We start from the raw sequence: 13588 nt of genomic DNA, 5'->3' as shown, positions 1-13588 counted from the left end.
CGGAGGGCCCCGGTCTCCCCGATTCCCGCCCCGCGGCTCCCCTCCGGTTCCCCCCCGGTTCCTCCCGGTCCCCCGCACCCTCTTTCCTCGTTCCCCCCCCCGGCTTCCAGCCCCGGCCCCTCCCCTCCGATCCGGCCGGGCCGCGCCGGCACCTCTGGCTGTGGTGAGGACGCTGTCGCTTGGCAACCGCCGCCCCGCCCCCGGCTCGTGACCAGGCCACGCCCCCCAAGCGCTGGTCACGCCCACGCGGGGCGGGGCCTGGCGGGGCAGGGGGTGACCGGTGCCCCGACGCCCGGTTGTCCGTGTCGTGTCCCGTCCCGTGTCCCCCCCCCACCCACCCACCCAGGATGGCGGCGTGGTTGCTGCTGGCGCTGGCTCCGGTAGCGGCAGGTAAAGGGCTGGGGGGGGGGGGGGGCTGGCTCCGCACCCCCAGCCCCGCGGGCACCCTCCTCTGCCCGGCCCGGGGGGCGGCACACCCCCCCCACACCCCCCCAGCCCCGCTTCGGGGCCCTTGGCCCCCCCCCAGCCCCGTTTTGACGCCCTTCTCGGCCTCCCCCCCCCCCCCCAGCCCTGCTTCGATGCCTTTGGCACCACGCTGAGCCCCGCTTCAGGGCCCTTGGCACCCTCCCAGCCCTTTGGCATCCCCCTTAGCCCGGGTTTGATGTCCTTGGCATCCCCCCCAGCCCCGCTCTGGGGCCGTTTGCACCCCTACGAGCTCTGCTTCGATGCCCTTTGCGCTCCTAGAGCCCCTCTTTGACACCCTTGGCAGCAGCCAGCCCCTCTTCAATGCCCTTGGCGTGTCGCTGCCGCCGTGGGACGATGCTTTACGTAAGGCGGGAGTCGCATGTGGCTCCTTGGCGGCGTCTCGTGGGCTCTCCTCCCTTCCCTCCTCCCAGCCGCTTTTTATAGCCTCCAGTCTCTTCCCCGGCGTCTTGGGTTTTTTTTTTTTTTTCTCCTTTTCTCCTTCGACTCCTTTTTTTATGTAACACGTCCTTCTTGGAGCCTTGGTGCATGAGACGATGGGAACAGTGATGCGGCTGATTTCAGAGGGGCCGAGAACATGGTTTCTTTCCTTCATTAAACCCAGCCTGGGATGAGCTGCAGAGGAGATGGAGCTCTGTGAGCCCCGGTTTGATCGGTACAACGGAGATCACCCCCCAAATCGCCTCTCCGTGCCATGCAAACATTGCCCCGACCCCCTTTCAAGCGTGGTTTTATTTTCACACCCCAAAAATGGAGCTTTTGGGGGTGCCAGGGCTGAGACATCTGCTTCCCTCCCTGCTGAAAGGCTTCTTTGCTGGTGCCACATGGCCAGTGTTTCCCATCCCACCGCTTGCCAAACTTTTTTTGCAAAGGAAAAGTACGTCGGAATGTATTTATTACCAAGGCCGGGCTGGCAGAGATGCTCCCATGCCATTATTAGAAGAATTTTTACCAAAATCTGTATCCAAACTCTGTAACACAAGCTCCCGTGCTTTGGGAGGTGACTTCCCTCGTAAGGCTGGGCTCTTTTGGGGACTTCAAATTGTGCTGCTTCCTCAGCTCTTTGGTGATTTTAACCACCTTAAGGTTGACCAGGACTGAAGGAAGCCGTAAATTAAGCACGATCTCAAATAATCTGTATTTAAGAGGGAGTCGGAGGCCATGCGGGGGATTTTTCTCATTGCTTTTTGCCTCTTGGAGATGATGTTTGCGCTGTCTATTGATTCTAGGAGTGATGCTCAGCTTCGCGTCCTACTACGGCGACCACATGGTGTTGCAGAAGGAGCCAGTGGGAGCCGTGGTGTGGGGCTACGCGGAGCCGGGGGCTGCGGTGACCGTGACTCTCTCCAGAGACGGCGGCCTCATCGTCATGAAGAAGATGGTGCAAGTTAAAGGTCGGTCCTGGACCCTTGGTGGGCAACTGGGGCCGGTGGTTTTGGTGGCCGAGGAGCACGTCCGAGCCCAAATCGGACCTGCTGGTGGGGTGGGGGCTGCTGTCCGCAGCCCCATCGCCCCTGGGTTTGTCACACCGCTGCTCTAGGGTTGCAGAGGTGACGGTGACGTCTCCAGTACCTGCACCCCTAGAGCCGTGCTTTCCCCTTCTCTGGGAAATCTGGGTGGGGCGGGGGGAGTGATTCAGCAATCCCCCTCCCCACCAGTGCCGGCCTTTGCTCACTTTGGTTTCCCAACAGCAGGATCCTACAGGCACCGAGCGGGAGCCGAGCTGCCGCTGGAGTGGGTGGCACCGCGTAGGCTTGAGCCGAATGATGAGGCTGTGGAGGGGAGAGCAGGGGGGGGATTTAGCTCCTCTCCCTGTCAAAACCATCTCCGGGGAAATCTCCAGAGCACTCCTGGCTTCTTTTTTTGATGTATCCCCCCTCAGAGGATCCTGCTGGGGATCTCTAAGCCCTGAAGGATGTTGCTTCTGCAGGCAGAGCCTTCCTTGAGGCTGGGAAGGCTCAGAGGCATCTCAAATCTCAGCCGGTGGCCTCATTCCTTGCCTAGTGAGTTGGGGGGGGGGCTGCTCATCGCTTTTGGAGGAGGGTGAAACTGCTGCCTAAAGGGCTCTTCCACAGGCTGGAGAGCCCGGAGGCGTCCTGTGAGAGAGCAGTGATCCGTCGCTATTGGGAGATCTGCAGGATCGGGCCCCAGCCAGGCCAGAAAATCCACACTAAGCTCCAGCAGAATATCTTTACGCCTCGATTCGGCACCTCTAAAATTAGCTGGAGACATCTCGGTGTCACACACACCAAGCTGCTCCTGTAATCCCGGTTCCTCCCAGCAGCTTCTGCTCTGACACACATTTGTCTTTGAGATTTTCTTTTTAACCCCTAAATTCCTGCAGGAGGAAAGACCCGCTGATGGCGGAGAGCTTCCAAAATCCATTTCCCCAGCCCGGCTCCGCAGTGGGGAAGCTTTCCCTCGTTGCCTGTCCATCCCCATCAGCTGCTGGCCACTCATCCCACCTCTTTGTGAAGGTTTTGAGGTCTTCGTAGGGGTTGTGAAAGACAAACACCGTTTTCTTCCAGGACCTCCTGGGACGTGGACAACTGTCCTGGACCCTATGGATCAGGGTGGTCCCTACACGCTGACGGCCGGGCAAGGCTCAGAGAACGTGACGCTGCAGGACATCTACTTTGGGGACGTGTGGCTTTGCAGCGGGCAGAGCAACATGGCAATGACAGTCCTGCAGGTAAGCCCCCGCGGCGTGGCCCAATCCTGCCAGCGCAGGCAGGGATCAGGCAGGGAAGCGCCTGGCGCGCTCCCGACCCTTCCCTAGATCGCCAACGCCAGCCAGGAGCTCGTCGCCGCCGCTCACTACCCCTACGTCCGCGTCTTCGCCGCAGCACCCGCCCGCTCCGATGCGGAGCTGGAGGACCTGGAGCAAATCAACTTGCCGTGGTCCATCCCGACGGCCGGTAAGTGCAACCTGCCTTCAAAAAAAAGCCTGGAAATGGCTTTTTTTCCCCCTTTTTCACTTTGCAGCCTGCTGTTTCTTGAACAGAAAACCTGGGCCATGGGAATTTCACCTACTTCTCGGCTGTCTGCTGGCTGTTGGGGCGCTACCTCTACGAGGCTCTGCAGTACCCCATCGGGCTGGTGGAGGCGGCCTGGGGGGGCACCCCCATCGAGGCCTGGTCCTCCCGAAGGGCTCTGCAGGCGTGTGGGCTCCCAGAGGACATGGGAAGGTGAGAGAAGATGCAGAAATACCTCCTGCCCTGTGCCTCACCGCTTTTGGGGGGGTATCCTCACCCCTGCCGCTCTTGGGGGTCACCCTCCATCTCTTCCCATCCCACCTCCTCTCCCAAAGCATCCCCAGAGCCCCACCGTCCCCTCCAGGCATCGTTTTACCCACTCTGGGTAAAATCCCCTCCCCTGCCGAGGAGCGTAGGGCACATCTCGGTGGGTAAAGGGGGCAGCGGCAGCAGGCAGAGGGGAGGGCAGGACTCCCCTTTTGCACGGCGCTTGCTTTAACCATGCAAGGCTGGCTCCTGAAGCCCCAGCTTCAGGACTGGCCTTGTGTTTTGCAACTCCCTTAAGCCCAGCTTTGTCTTCCAGCATCTCCCCGCACCAGCATCTCTCCGGCCCGCAAACGCCCTCCGTGCTCTGGAACGCCATGATCCACCCCCTGCTCAACATGACGCTGCGGGGTGTCGCTTGGTACCAGGGTAAACCCCCCCCCCTCTTCATTTCCCCCCCCTGGGGTGGAGCAGCCCCCCTCGCTATCCCACCGGGCTCTAACCGACCCCTTGCTTTTGGGACCAGGCGAGGCCAACGCCTTCCTGCACACGGACCGGTACAACTGCACCTTCCCCGCACTCATCGCTGACTGGCGCCAGGCTTTCCACGCCGGATCGGCCGGGCAGACGGAGCCGCTCCTCCCATTCGGCTTCGTGCAGGTGAGGTGGGGGGTGAGAGGCAGGACCCCCACCCTCCTGGGGGGACGGTGTCATGATGCTCGGGGAGGTTTTACCCATCCTTTCGCACCCTGGAGGCCACTTCCAAGCCGACTGGAGGGAGATGATGCTGTAAACCTGTGGACAGATCCCGCCAGGGTGCCAAATCCCATGCAGGGACTGCAGCGGCCGGTTTTGGGAGTGATGGCTGAGCTGCTTCCCCAACCCCCCCCCCCCCCCGCCCGCTTCTGCCTTGCAGTTGTCCACCTATCGTCGACAGAGCCCGGACGACAGCTTCACCCGGCTCCGCTGGCACCAAACAGCCGACCTGGGGGTCGTCCCCAACGCCAGGATGCCCGGCACCTTCATGGCCGTGGCAATGGATCTGTGCGATGAGCGCTCTCCCTACGGCAGGCAAGTCCCGGCCGACGGGGGCGAGGGGGCAGCGACAAAGCTATCGGATACCAACCCCCCCCCCCCACCCCGGTCTTCCTCGGCAGCATCCACCCCCGGGACAAGCAGAACGTGGCCCACCGGCTGCACCTGGGTGCCAGGGCTGTGGCATACGGGGAGAAAGACCTGGTTTTCCAGGGGCCGTATCCCACCCGCGCCGTCCTGGAGGTGACCAGGGGTCTGCTGAATGTCACCTACAGCCAGGAGCTCGTCTGCCGTCAGAGGGACACGCGGGCGTTCGAGGTGAGGAGGGGGAAAAAGCTTTTCCCCCAGGGCTGGAAGAGGGGAAAGCCCACCTTGACAGAGGTTTCTCCCCCTCCCCAGGTCTGCTGCTCCAGCCAGCCGTCCCCGTGCGCGTGGCTGCCGGCACCCGTGGTGGCGGTGGAGTCCCGCACGGTGGTGCTGGCCGTGGCCGGCTGCGGGACGCTGGTGCTGGGCTTGCGCTACGCCTGGGCCGAGTGGCCCTGCGAGTACCAGTCCTGTGCCCTCTACAACAGCCAGGGGCTGCCCGCACCTCCTTTCCTCCTGGATGCCCTGCCCGCAGGGGAAACTCCGGGGCGTTTGGAAACAGCCGGAGGGAGGGAGCTGCTTCTCCTCCCCGGCTCCTGGTTCTCCCGGGGGATTTAGGGGAGGGGGACAGCGGAGGGAGCTCAGACCTCACACAGAGCGGCTCGGCGCTGCTGGCACCGTGCCTTTCCGATTCGGGGAGGCAGCTGGCTCGATTACTGTCTTACTAATTAAACAACTTTCCAGCTCCTCTTTGGCCTGAAGTCAAGGCTGCAGGGGAAAAAAAAAAAAATATCAAAAAGCCAATTTAAAGTGAAATTTATGAAAAATTATGTTAAGATGAGCAGCAGGGCACACTGATGGGAGCTGAACCCCCACGCTGCTGCTCCTCCCTGCCCGCAGAGCTGGTCCTGGCCCCCACTCCCCGGGACCCCGCAACACCTCGGGGCACGGACTGCTGACCCCCATGGCAGGCTGCTCGTAGGATCCAGGCACCAGCCTCCATCTATAGGGTGGAGAGAGGGGACATGGGAGCTCTCCCAAAAAAAAAAAAAAAAACACAACCCAACGCTAAGCCTGGGGCTGGGACATGGAGCTGCACAGGGCGTGATGCTCTGTAGCAGCAGGGAGTGTCTTCCACCACACTGTGTTAATAAATAGTGAATAAAACAGCTCCTTTTATTCTTGGGGGCTTTTTTTTCCTTCAGAGGAGCATCCCTTAGTCCTCCATTCCCCGCCTCCTGCCATAACAGCAGGGAAATTGGTGTCGAAGAGGCGCGCCGTTGGCACCCAGCACTCGGAATAAGACATCTGAGAGAGCCTCTGCACAAAAAACATACTGTTTAACCCTTTTTTGCTGGAAAAACGTACGTAAGAAGGGGAACCCCAAAGGCAGGTGAGCTCAGCCCGGCCGCCGCTGTCGCGTTACAGATGTCACCCCACCGGGCTGTTATCAAAACCAGAGTTTAATGCGCTTGAGCAATGCTGGCAACAAAGAATTGGATCAAACTGGATCCCAGCCACACTGCCTGCTGCCTGCTCTTGGGGTCAGGCAGAGCCAAGTGAGTCCCGGGAGGCTTTTCCCATCACTTCCACTCCAGGCTTCATTTCTAGGCAGAGAAGGGAAGAGGAGGAAGTTAATTAACAGGGTGATCGTAAACTGGAATCTTGGGCTTTCTCCACCAGCGTGCAACTAGCCCGAGAGCCAGTTGTGCTAGCCCCACAGTTGCCATGCCAACGAGGATGCTAAATACAGCTCAATCTGGGGTTTGTTTTGTTTTGTTTTGAAACCGCAGCCCTCAGACAGTATATTCAGGGCCGGGAAAGGAGCCCAGGCCCCTGCGCTCCCACCCTGCCAGGGACGAGTTGTCTTGCAGAGCCTAGAAACCACTGCCGTGGGAGCCGGGGATCCCCGTGAGACCGCAAAGAGGCACCCCTGGCTCCCCAAAACCCAAAGCACGCAGGAGAAGGAGCTGTGGTGTCTGGGGAGGGCACAGGCAGGCCTGGGGCAGGGATGCGGCTCTACCTCGGAGACCCGTCTCCATCTCCCCACGCAGCCCTGCTGTGCCCACCAGTGCCGTGCCAACAGGAGAAGGGGGCAGGCATGGCATCCTCGGCATCAGCCCCCCCCCGCCCAGGATTTAAAGCTCCCAACCCCTCTCCCAGCAGGCTGAGCTGCTCTCTCTGCCAAAAATGGGGACCCCCCCTGGCCCCTCACTTTGCCCAGAGCTTCAATTTAAGCGGCAAGCTCTCCACTTTCTGTTCCTATAGCAACTCCTGCCCACACGTGGGCTCGCAGTAGCATCACGTCCCAGCTGTAAATGGAGCCGGCAGCCCCCCCCAACCCTTAGGGTCTTGGCAAAGGGTTTAGGGCTACGGTGGAGGGATCCGGCCTCACCCCCAGGGTGGGATCTGGCAGCGCGGGAGCCAAGAGGAGAGCGAAGAAGGCTTCTCTACCAAAAAAAGCCTACCTGGGACCCCGCCATTGGAGAGGGGCACGCTGCTGTCGGTCTCAGGGGCGCAAGCATGGTGTTTGGGCTTGGTGGTCTCCAGCCCAGCCAGCAGCGTCATGAAGTCGACGACAGTATCGATGTCCTGCTTGTTGGCAGTGGCTTCCCTCAAGGCGCTCACGGCGTTGAGGCGGCTGAAGGAGGTCAGCTCTGAGATGTTGGCCCGGAGGAAGAGGAGGATGATGTTGAGGTCGTTGACGGGGCAGGTGAGCATCTTGCGGCTGAGAAGGTCGAAGGCGGGCAGCATCTCGTAGATGGCAAGCAGGCCCTTGTCCCACTGGCAGAGCTGCAGGGCGTTGTAGATGACAACGGGTATGAGGAGGACGTAGACGCCGCCGATAGAGAGGCTGATGAGCTGGAAGACGGAGAAGAAGACCAGCTTGCAGGGGATGAGCGGGGGGATGTGGGGCTCTGCCTGGAGCAGCCCTGTTTTGATGGAGCAGCTGAACTCATCCTGGAAGAAGATGTTGAGGTGGAGGAAGACCAGGTAGAGGCAGGTGGCAGCCAAGAAGAAGAGCAGGAGCAGGTTCCTCAGGATGTAGATGAACACCAGGGAGTGGGCGTGCTGCTTGCAGGTGAGGTAGCGCTCCAGCAATGGGAACTCGAAGTACCTTTCCCGGCGGGCCCTGGGGGCAGAGGGGACACAGCAGGGACTTAGAGCCACCCCCCAAACCGAGCCACTTCACTGAAGTCCATCCTGACTGCGGCCGCAGCCACAATGCCACATGGAGGGACTTTGGAGGGACACGGTGACCGCTCGAGGCTGCCCAGCGGCCTCACCTCTCGTATTCCTCCCAGAATCGCTCCGGCTCGGCGCTGGCCTGCTGGACCTTCCTCATGTGCTGCACCAGGCGCACGGAGCGGTTGTAGGATTTGTCCAGCTCATCAATGATGAAGAGGAGGTCGGAGTGGAGGGCAGGGGCGGCCGCGTAACGCCACAGCAGGTAAGGCATGTACATGAGCACCGCCACCACCAGCAGCGAGTAGGGGAAGACCTGGGCAAAGGAGACAAGCGGGTGTCGAGCAGCACGGAGTTGCTTCACCTCTGCTGGGCACCCAGGTGGGACCTGAGGGCACCCAGTCGCGAGCTTGACCCATACCTTGAGAGCCCAGAGGGACTTGGTGACGGCGTGTCCCTCGGTGTCAAAGCCATAGTGGACAAGCGAGTCCCAGCAAGCCGTGTCAACGTAGGCAGACTGCTTCCCTGTGAAGTTGGTGGGAGAGAAGCAGCTGATCTGTGAGCCTAGCGGGAGGAGAAGGGTGAACCTCAGCCACAAAGCTCCAGCGAGCACAGGCGAGCGCTCCGGAGCCAGGTGCTGATGCGTTACAGGAGGATGATTACATCTAAGGCATCACTTTGAATTAAAAAAGCCTTTTTCACAGTCATTTTGCAGCTGTCCCTTCCCCACTGCTGTATTTTCCAGCAAGGACTTTTTCCATCGCTTCCCGAACACAAACCCTTTGAGCGCGGCCGTGGGTACACGGCGGGGGCAATTAGAGACTGGCCAGAAATGGGAGTCAAACCAAATCCCCAGGGGCAGCAGCAGGACATCGGCCGAAGCCAGATTTAGCCTGAGGTCACGACACAGCATCAATGCAACCCTCTGTCCTGCCCTCGCAAACTCCGGCGGGATGTATCCCCTGAGCCACCCTGCCGGCGCCCTCCTCCTCCTCGGAAACAACCCTGCAGCACCCAAAGGTGCCCGGGGGGCAAGCAGCTGAGGCGGGGCATTGATTCACCCCGCCGCTCCTGGGGTTTAGCACGGCTGTTCCCGGGCTTTCCCAGTGACCAATAATCCATTAAAAACAATCAATAAATATCCCCGAGGCAGAACGGTTCCCAAAAGAGGATTTCCAGGCTGCCCCGCCTCAGACCGCAACCACACCGGTGCGAACACGAGGCTTTTGCAGCGACAGCCAAACTGCTGCTGGCAATTGCCCGCGACCCAAAGATCCCTGTTGCAAAAGTCACGACTCACCGGTGGAGAACTCCCGGGCGAAAGCCAGTGAGACGAGGAAGAGGGGCAGCCCCACCGTGACGAACTTCAGCAGGCGGTCACTCGGCAGCTCCAACCGCAGGCCCTTGGCTCGGGAACCACCGGGATCTGGGAGGAGAGCGTCAGAGAGCATGTACTCGGCGGCCGTGTGCGAGAGGGACATTTTTCTATCGAGGAAGAGGAGACGACGGCAACTGCTGCTGCTGCCCGGGGGCCCTGGTGTCGTCTGAGGCGTGACCAGCTCGAGGAGCAACTTTGTAGGGCTGAAGGCATCACTTGCCAAGCGCTTTTTACCAGGCGGCTGTAAATAACAGCTTAGATGGCGCGTTAAATCAACTGGTAATTACAGAGGGAAGCCTTTTTGCAAATAGCACGTCCCGAAATAGGAAAAAAAAATAGCGGCTGCAGCACCGGGCTGGGAAGGCAGCATTCCTCCCCAGCCACAGCTGCTCCCTGGCTCCTCGTGGTTTTACGCCCCTCTCTCATAAGCAGATGTATTTCTGGCGGCACATTTGAGGGCCCATTGCTATTTTTACCCTGCCTGAGGAGCTGGAGGCAGGCGACAGGGCATCACCCTACCAAGAAGCCCCAGCCAGGTACATGGCGGCCCCGTGGGGTACAAAGAGCCCTTTCCAGCACCCAAACCAGCCAGAGGGGCTGGAGAAAGTCCTGCTGCCCAGCCCTGAGCTTTTGGGGACAGGCGAAGACACCAAACACTGCTGGCTGCCATTTTGAGGCAGAACATGAGCTGCGGTTCCACAGCTTTTCAATCTCTCCACTCGCCTCTCTTTCGAGGCACAGGGGAATGAATCTGGCTCCAAGGCAAGCTCCTGAAGGAGAGGGATCCCAATAACAGGACCTAGAAATAAGTGATGGGGAAATTGGAAGGGGCGGTGGGATAGAAAAGTTTCCCCCGGCAGCGTAGTCACTGCCCAGAAACCCGCGCCGACACTGCTGGCAGCACAGAGTAGAAGGAGTCCCAGAGCTGCTTGGCCAAGCCAGCAGAGGAACTCCCCGCGCAGTCTCTCGGCACAGCAAAAAACCCCCACAGCCGCTGCCAAATGGCACTTTCGATGGATTTTTGAATGAAGAGAGTCTCCAAATTGGAGCACAGAGCGCCAGGATAGGAGGGAGAGACTGCTAAACAGCTCTGGAGGGAAGAGCAATGGCCCTCAAACCGGGAGGGACTGCACCCAGGTACGATCAAACCCGCCTAGGGACCAAGATCCACCTGGCCTGAGCAGAGAGAGACGGGCAACCCTTCACCTCGGCAGAAACTGCATCTTTTATTGCTCAGAGACAGGTTCAAAACACGGCTTGGGCAAAGCCCAGTTTCTACCCAGCCTCATTTGTCCCAACAAGAGGCTCTTCAGCGTGCCTGGACATGTTTCTGCACCAAATCAGGGCAAGAAGCCCGTGCGGGTACCTGGTGTGAAGCCAGCAACACCAGTATCAACACAGGAGGTCTCTGGCGAGCGGCAGAGACCGTAGACTTCATCACACCACTGGCTCCGAGGCAGACACCACTGCAGAGCAGCCAGACCCAGCACTACCACGTGCTGGAGATGTAGAGATAAGGCGGTACCACTCCAGTCCTGCCTCATTAGTCGTTAGGTACATCCAGTCTCAGCTTCTTCAGGGTCTTTTTAAAGAAGAGGGGTGGCTTGCAGACGAGGTCTAACTGCTTGCCCAGGGGCAGGGAGAGCCGGTAGGCGTGGAGGTGGAGGGGGAGGTGGCGAGCCTTGCTCTGCTCCAGCTTCAGCCTCTTCAAGGTGATTTCAGGAAGCTTCTGTGGTGAGGACAGAAAACATCCCTTCCACAACCCCATCTCTTCAGCTGGGACTTAAAAACCCTGGCCCACAGGGACACAAAGGGGCTGCCCAGCCCTGGATCCGGCTCTGGCTGCCCCCCGCCCGATGCAGGACCTGCCTTACCTGGGGTGCCAGCTTGCTCCAGTGTGAATATTTGTGATCCCCCAGGATGGGGCACCCCAAGCCATAGGCCAGGTGAACCCGGATCTGGTGCTTCACCCCTGAGGAGGGAAGGGAAAGAGGAGAAACGTGACAATTAGCCGTGCCAGGCCTCGGCTCCCACCTGCCACCCTAAGTGCTGGATAATCCAGTGCCCAAATCACCAGCAGTGGGAGAGTGGCCCAGCAGCAAACCATCGCCCCGGGGTGGCTTGTTCCCAGAGCCTTGGCCCAAAAAGGATTTCAGTCATGTCTAAAGACGAGTTCCCGCTTCCAGCGCTGCTCTTGGCTGCGGAGCTGCACAGGAAGCGGATCCAGCAGCCGACACAATTCCAGCCAGGCCTCACCTGTGATGGGCTGGAGCTCCAGCAGAGAGCAGGCGGAAGAGCTAGCCAGAAGGCGGTACCGTGTCACGGCGCTTTCAGCGTTGCGTTTTTTGCGGATTTTCACCACCTTTCCATCCTCTGGAGACAGGCGATAGTTTGGGGCCAATGTCATCTGAACGACAGCGAGAGGGTGAGCCCGCGGAAAGGCAGGAAGGGGGTGCCAGGGACAGGGAGCACAAGGCCAGAACGGCGGCCGAGAGGACGTGCGGCTCACCTTGTAGTGCGACTGGTGGCTCTGCACCTCCTTCTCCACGATGGGGATCTCCACGATGCCCTCGGTGGGGTCTGGGTCCCCCAGGCTAATTGCCCTGGGGAAGGAAACCAGAGGTCTGCGGGGTGTCACTCCAGCAGGAAGGGAAGCCTCCCCTCAGCTCCTCTCCCTACGACCCAGCCCCGTAAAAAGACGCTTGAGCGAAGAGAAGCAAAGACCCACTGCTTCCACAAAGCCCCACGTCCCCACACCCCAGTGACTGTCCCTTCACCCCTTCTTCAAACCCTACAGGCCCTTCAAAGCCGCTTCTCCACCCAAACCTTTCCTACCAGTAGATCTTCTCCACCTGACGAGTTTTGAAGAGAAGCCGGATCCTCTCCGCTGCCTCCTTGCTCCGTGCCAGCACCATCACGCCCGTGGTCTCTTTGTCCAGCCGGTGGCAGAGGTGGAGGGGTTCGGCTTTCATGTTCTGCAACATCTTGGCCAAAATCGGCAGCACGTCGGCAATACAATTCTTGATCCCGGGGCCGCCTGTACAACCCACAGGCAAGGCAGTCAGGGGAGATGTTCACCTCCCTGTGGACCTTAAAAGTACCCCCAAAATGTGAGGTGAAGGCTGTGATCTAAAGGTGACAAACTCCCCGCATCCCTCCCTGGGAAGGAAAACCTCAGCGCAGGGAGGACAGAGACAGAGGATCCCCCGTCAGCGCCACGGAGCCATTTCCATTTCCCCCTCTACCACATAGGCATGGATGCGGCACAGCCGGCCTTCCCTCACCGTGCACGGGAAGGCCATAGGGTTTGTTGATCACCACAATCTCCTCATTTTGGTACACGGTTCCCTGCTTGAGCACTTTGGCCAGGACATTGGGGTGAACCTGCTGCAGCTGCTTGCTCAGCATGGCAAGCTCCCGGACCCGTCTCTGTGCCGGGTCTGTGGGGATCTGAGGAGAGAACAAAACGCCATTGGTGGAGGATTGAACGGCCCCCGGCTTTCGTGCAAAGCTCCTGCGTGACCTTCGGCAACTCGCTCGCCTTCCAGCCAGCGGCGTTGCTGAGGAGGACCGTCACCCACGCAGCCGCTACAGGGACGAAGGCCGGACGCTGTCCCTGCAATCCCACCCCATCACCCAGCTCGGTGGGATCTCGCTTAGCCGCACGCAGGGGCGACCACCCACAAATCCCGCTCCAGATCCTCCCCCGCTGGCCCGGGGAAGGGGCGAGGAAACCCCCGCGGGCACGACGGTAACGCCGCCGGGCCGTCCCTGGCTGCCCATTCCACCCGCGGCCAGACGGGGGCGAGGGACCCGGGGATCGAGGGAACCAGGACGAGGGACCCGACCCGGCCCCGCTCCGCTCCACGCGTGCGCCCGGGCGGCGCGGTGCACGCTAGGAGTTGTAGTCCTGCTCCTCAGGGCCCGGCCGGGCCGCGGCCATCACCCCTCACCTCTCGCTTCTCCACCTCCTCCTCCCTCCTCCGGGCCCGCAGCCGTTCCGCCAGCTCTTCGGCCCGCACCGCCGCCGCCGCCGCCGCCCGCCCGCTACGGGAGAAGGTGCGCGCCCCGCGGCCGAGGCCCGCGGCGGGCGGCGGCCTCCGCCGCCACCATAGCCGCAGCCCGCCGCTCGCCGCCGCCATCTTCCTTCCTCTTTCCTCCTTCCCTTCTTTCTCCCTTCTGA

At 60.6% G+C, this 13588-nt stretch overlaps 3 protein-coding genes across 5 annotated transcripts; 1 reads left to right on the top strand and 2 right to left on the bottom strand.

Moving 5' to 3' along the window:
* Window positions 1-184: 184 nt before the first annotated feature.
* Window positions 185-6010, top strand: SIAE (sialic acid acetylesterase). 2 transcript variants are annotated; one of them, XM_030021236.2, is made up of 10 exons: window positions 185-390; window positions 1713-1877; window positions 3012-3175; window positions 3263-3401; window positions 3488-3671; window positions 4024-4151; window positions 4249-4382; window positions 4639-4793; window positions 4880-5075; window positions 5157-6010. In XM_030021236.2, the coding sequence occupies exons 1-10, from the start codon at window positions 348-350 to the stop codon at window positions 5457-5459; spliced, it is 1611 nt and encodes a 536-aa protein (XP_029877096.1). In that variant the 5' UTR covers window positions 185-347; the 3' UTR covers window positions 5460-6010. The 2 variants fall into 2 exon arrangements, with proteins under 2 accessions (XP_029877096.1, XP_029877097.1); XM_030021237.2 differs by having other exon boundaries at window positions 193-390; window positions 4042-4151.
* A 276-nt stretch (window positions 6011-6286) lies between these two features.
* Window positions 6287-10942, bottom strand: PANX3 (pannexin 3). 2 transcript variants are annotated; one of them, XM_041125080.1, is made up of 6 exons: window positions 10772-10942; window positions 9328-9646; window positions 8449-8591; window positions 8129-8343; window positions 7310-7974; window positions 6287-6448 (listed from the first exon to the last, which is right to left on the bottom strand). In XM_041125080.1, the coding sequence occupies exons 1-6, from the start codon at window positions 10841-10843 to the stop codon at window positions 6387-6389; spliced, it is 1476 nt and encodes a 491-aa protein (XP_040981014.1). In that variant the 5' UTR covers window positions 10844-10942; the 3' UTR covers window positions 6287-6386. The 2 variants fall into 2 exon arrangements, with proteins under 2 accessions (XP_040981014.1, XP_029877108.1); XM_030021248.2 differs by having other exon boundaries at window positions 9328-9512; window positions 10772-10884.
* Window positions 10613-13565, bottom strand: RPUSD4 (RNA pseudouridine synthase D4). The gene is made up of 7 exons (XM_030021250.2): window positions 13359-13565; window positions 12690-12855; window positions 12241-12442; window positions 11915-12008; window positions 11662-11812; window positions 11280-11377; window positions 10613-11134 (listed from the first exon to the last, which is right to left on the bottom strand). The coding sequence occupies exons 1-7, from the start codon at window positions 13545-13547 to the stop codon at window positions 10949-10951; spliced, it is 1086 nt and encodes a 361-aa protein (XP_029877110.1). The 5' UTR covers window positions 13548-13565; the 3' UTR covers window positions 10613-10948.
* Window positions 13566-13588: the final 23 nt, after the last annotated feature.

Source organism: Aquila chrysaetos, chromosome 8 (assembly GCF_900496995.4).
Source record: "Aquila chrysaetos chrysaetos chromosome 8, bAquChr1.4, whole genome shotgun sequence".
NCBI lineage: Eukaryota > Metazoa > Chordata > Aves > Accipitriformes > Accipitridae > Aquila > Aquila chrysaetos.
Note: the sequence above shows the minus strand (reverse complement) of the source record. Positions and strands in the feature narration are given on the sequence as shown.

Bases quoted from the DNA above. Each gene is read 5' to 3' on its own strand.
- SIAE (XM_030021236.2), top strand. From the start codon at position 348: ATGGCGGCGTGGTTGCTGCTGGCGCTGGCTCCGGTAGCGGCAG. The intron at 3,672-4,023 runs GTGAGAGAAGAT...AACTCCCTTAAG, and splicing joins CTCCCAGAGGACATGGGAAG to CCCAGCTTTGTCTTCCAGCA. The intron at 5,076-5,156 runs GTGAGGAGGGGG...CCCCCTCCCCAG, and splicing joins GGGACACGCGGGCGTTCGAG to GTCTGCTGCTCCAGCCAGCC.
- PANX3 (XM_041125080.1), bottom strand. From the start codon at position 10,843: ATGAAGTCTACGGTCTCTGCCGCTCGCCAGAGACCTCCTGTGTTGATA. The intron at 8,592-9,327 runs GTGAGTCGTGAC...TCCTCCCGCTAG, and splicing joins CGCCCGGGAGTTCTCCACCG to GCTCACAGATCAGCTGCTTC. The intron at 8,344-8,448 runs GTATGGGTCAAG...TCCTTTGCCCAG, and splicing joins AGTCCCTCTGGGCTCTCAAG to GTCTTCCCCTACTCGCTGCT.
- RPUSD4 (XM_030021250.2), bottom strand. From the start codon at position 13,547: ATGGCGGCGGCGAGCGGCGGGCTGCGGCTATGGTGGCGGCGGAGGCCG. The intron at 11,378-11,661 runs GTGAGGCCTGGC...TTCCCTCCTCAG, and splicing joins GGAGCTCCAGCCCATCACAG to GGGTGAAGCACCAGATCCGG. The intron at 11,135-11,279 runs GTAAGGCAGGTC...TCCTCACCACAG, and splicing joins GGAGCAAGCTGGCACCCCAG to AAGCTTCCTGAAATCACCTT.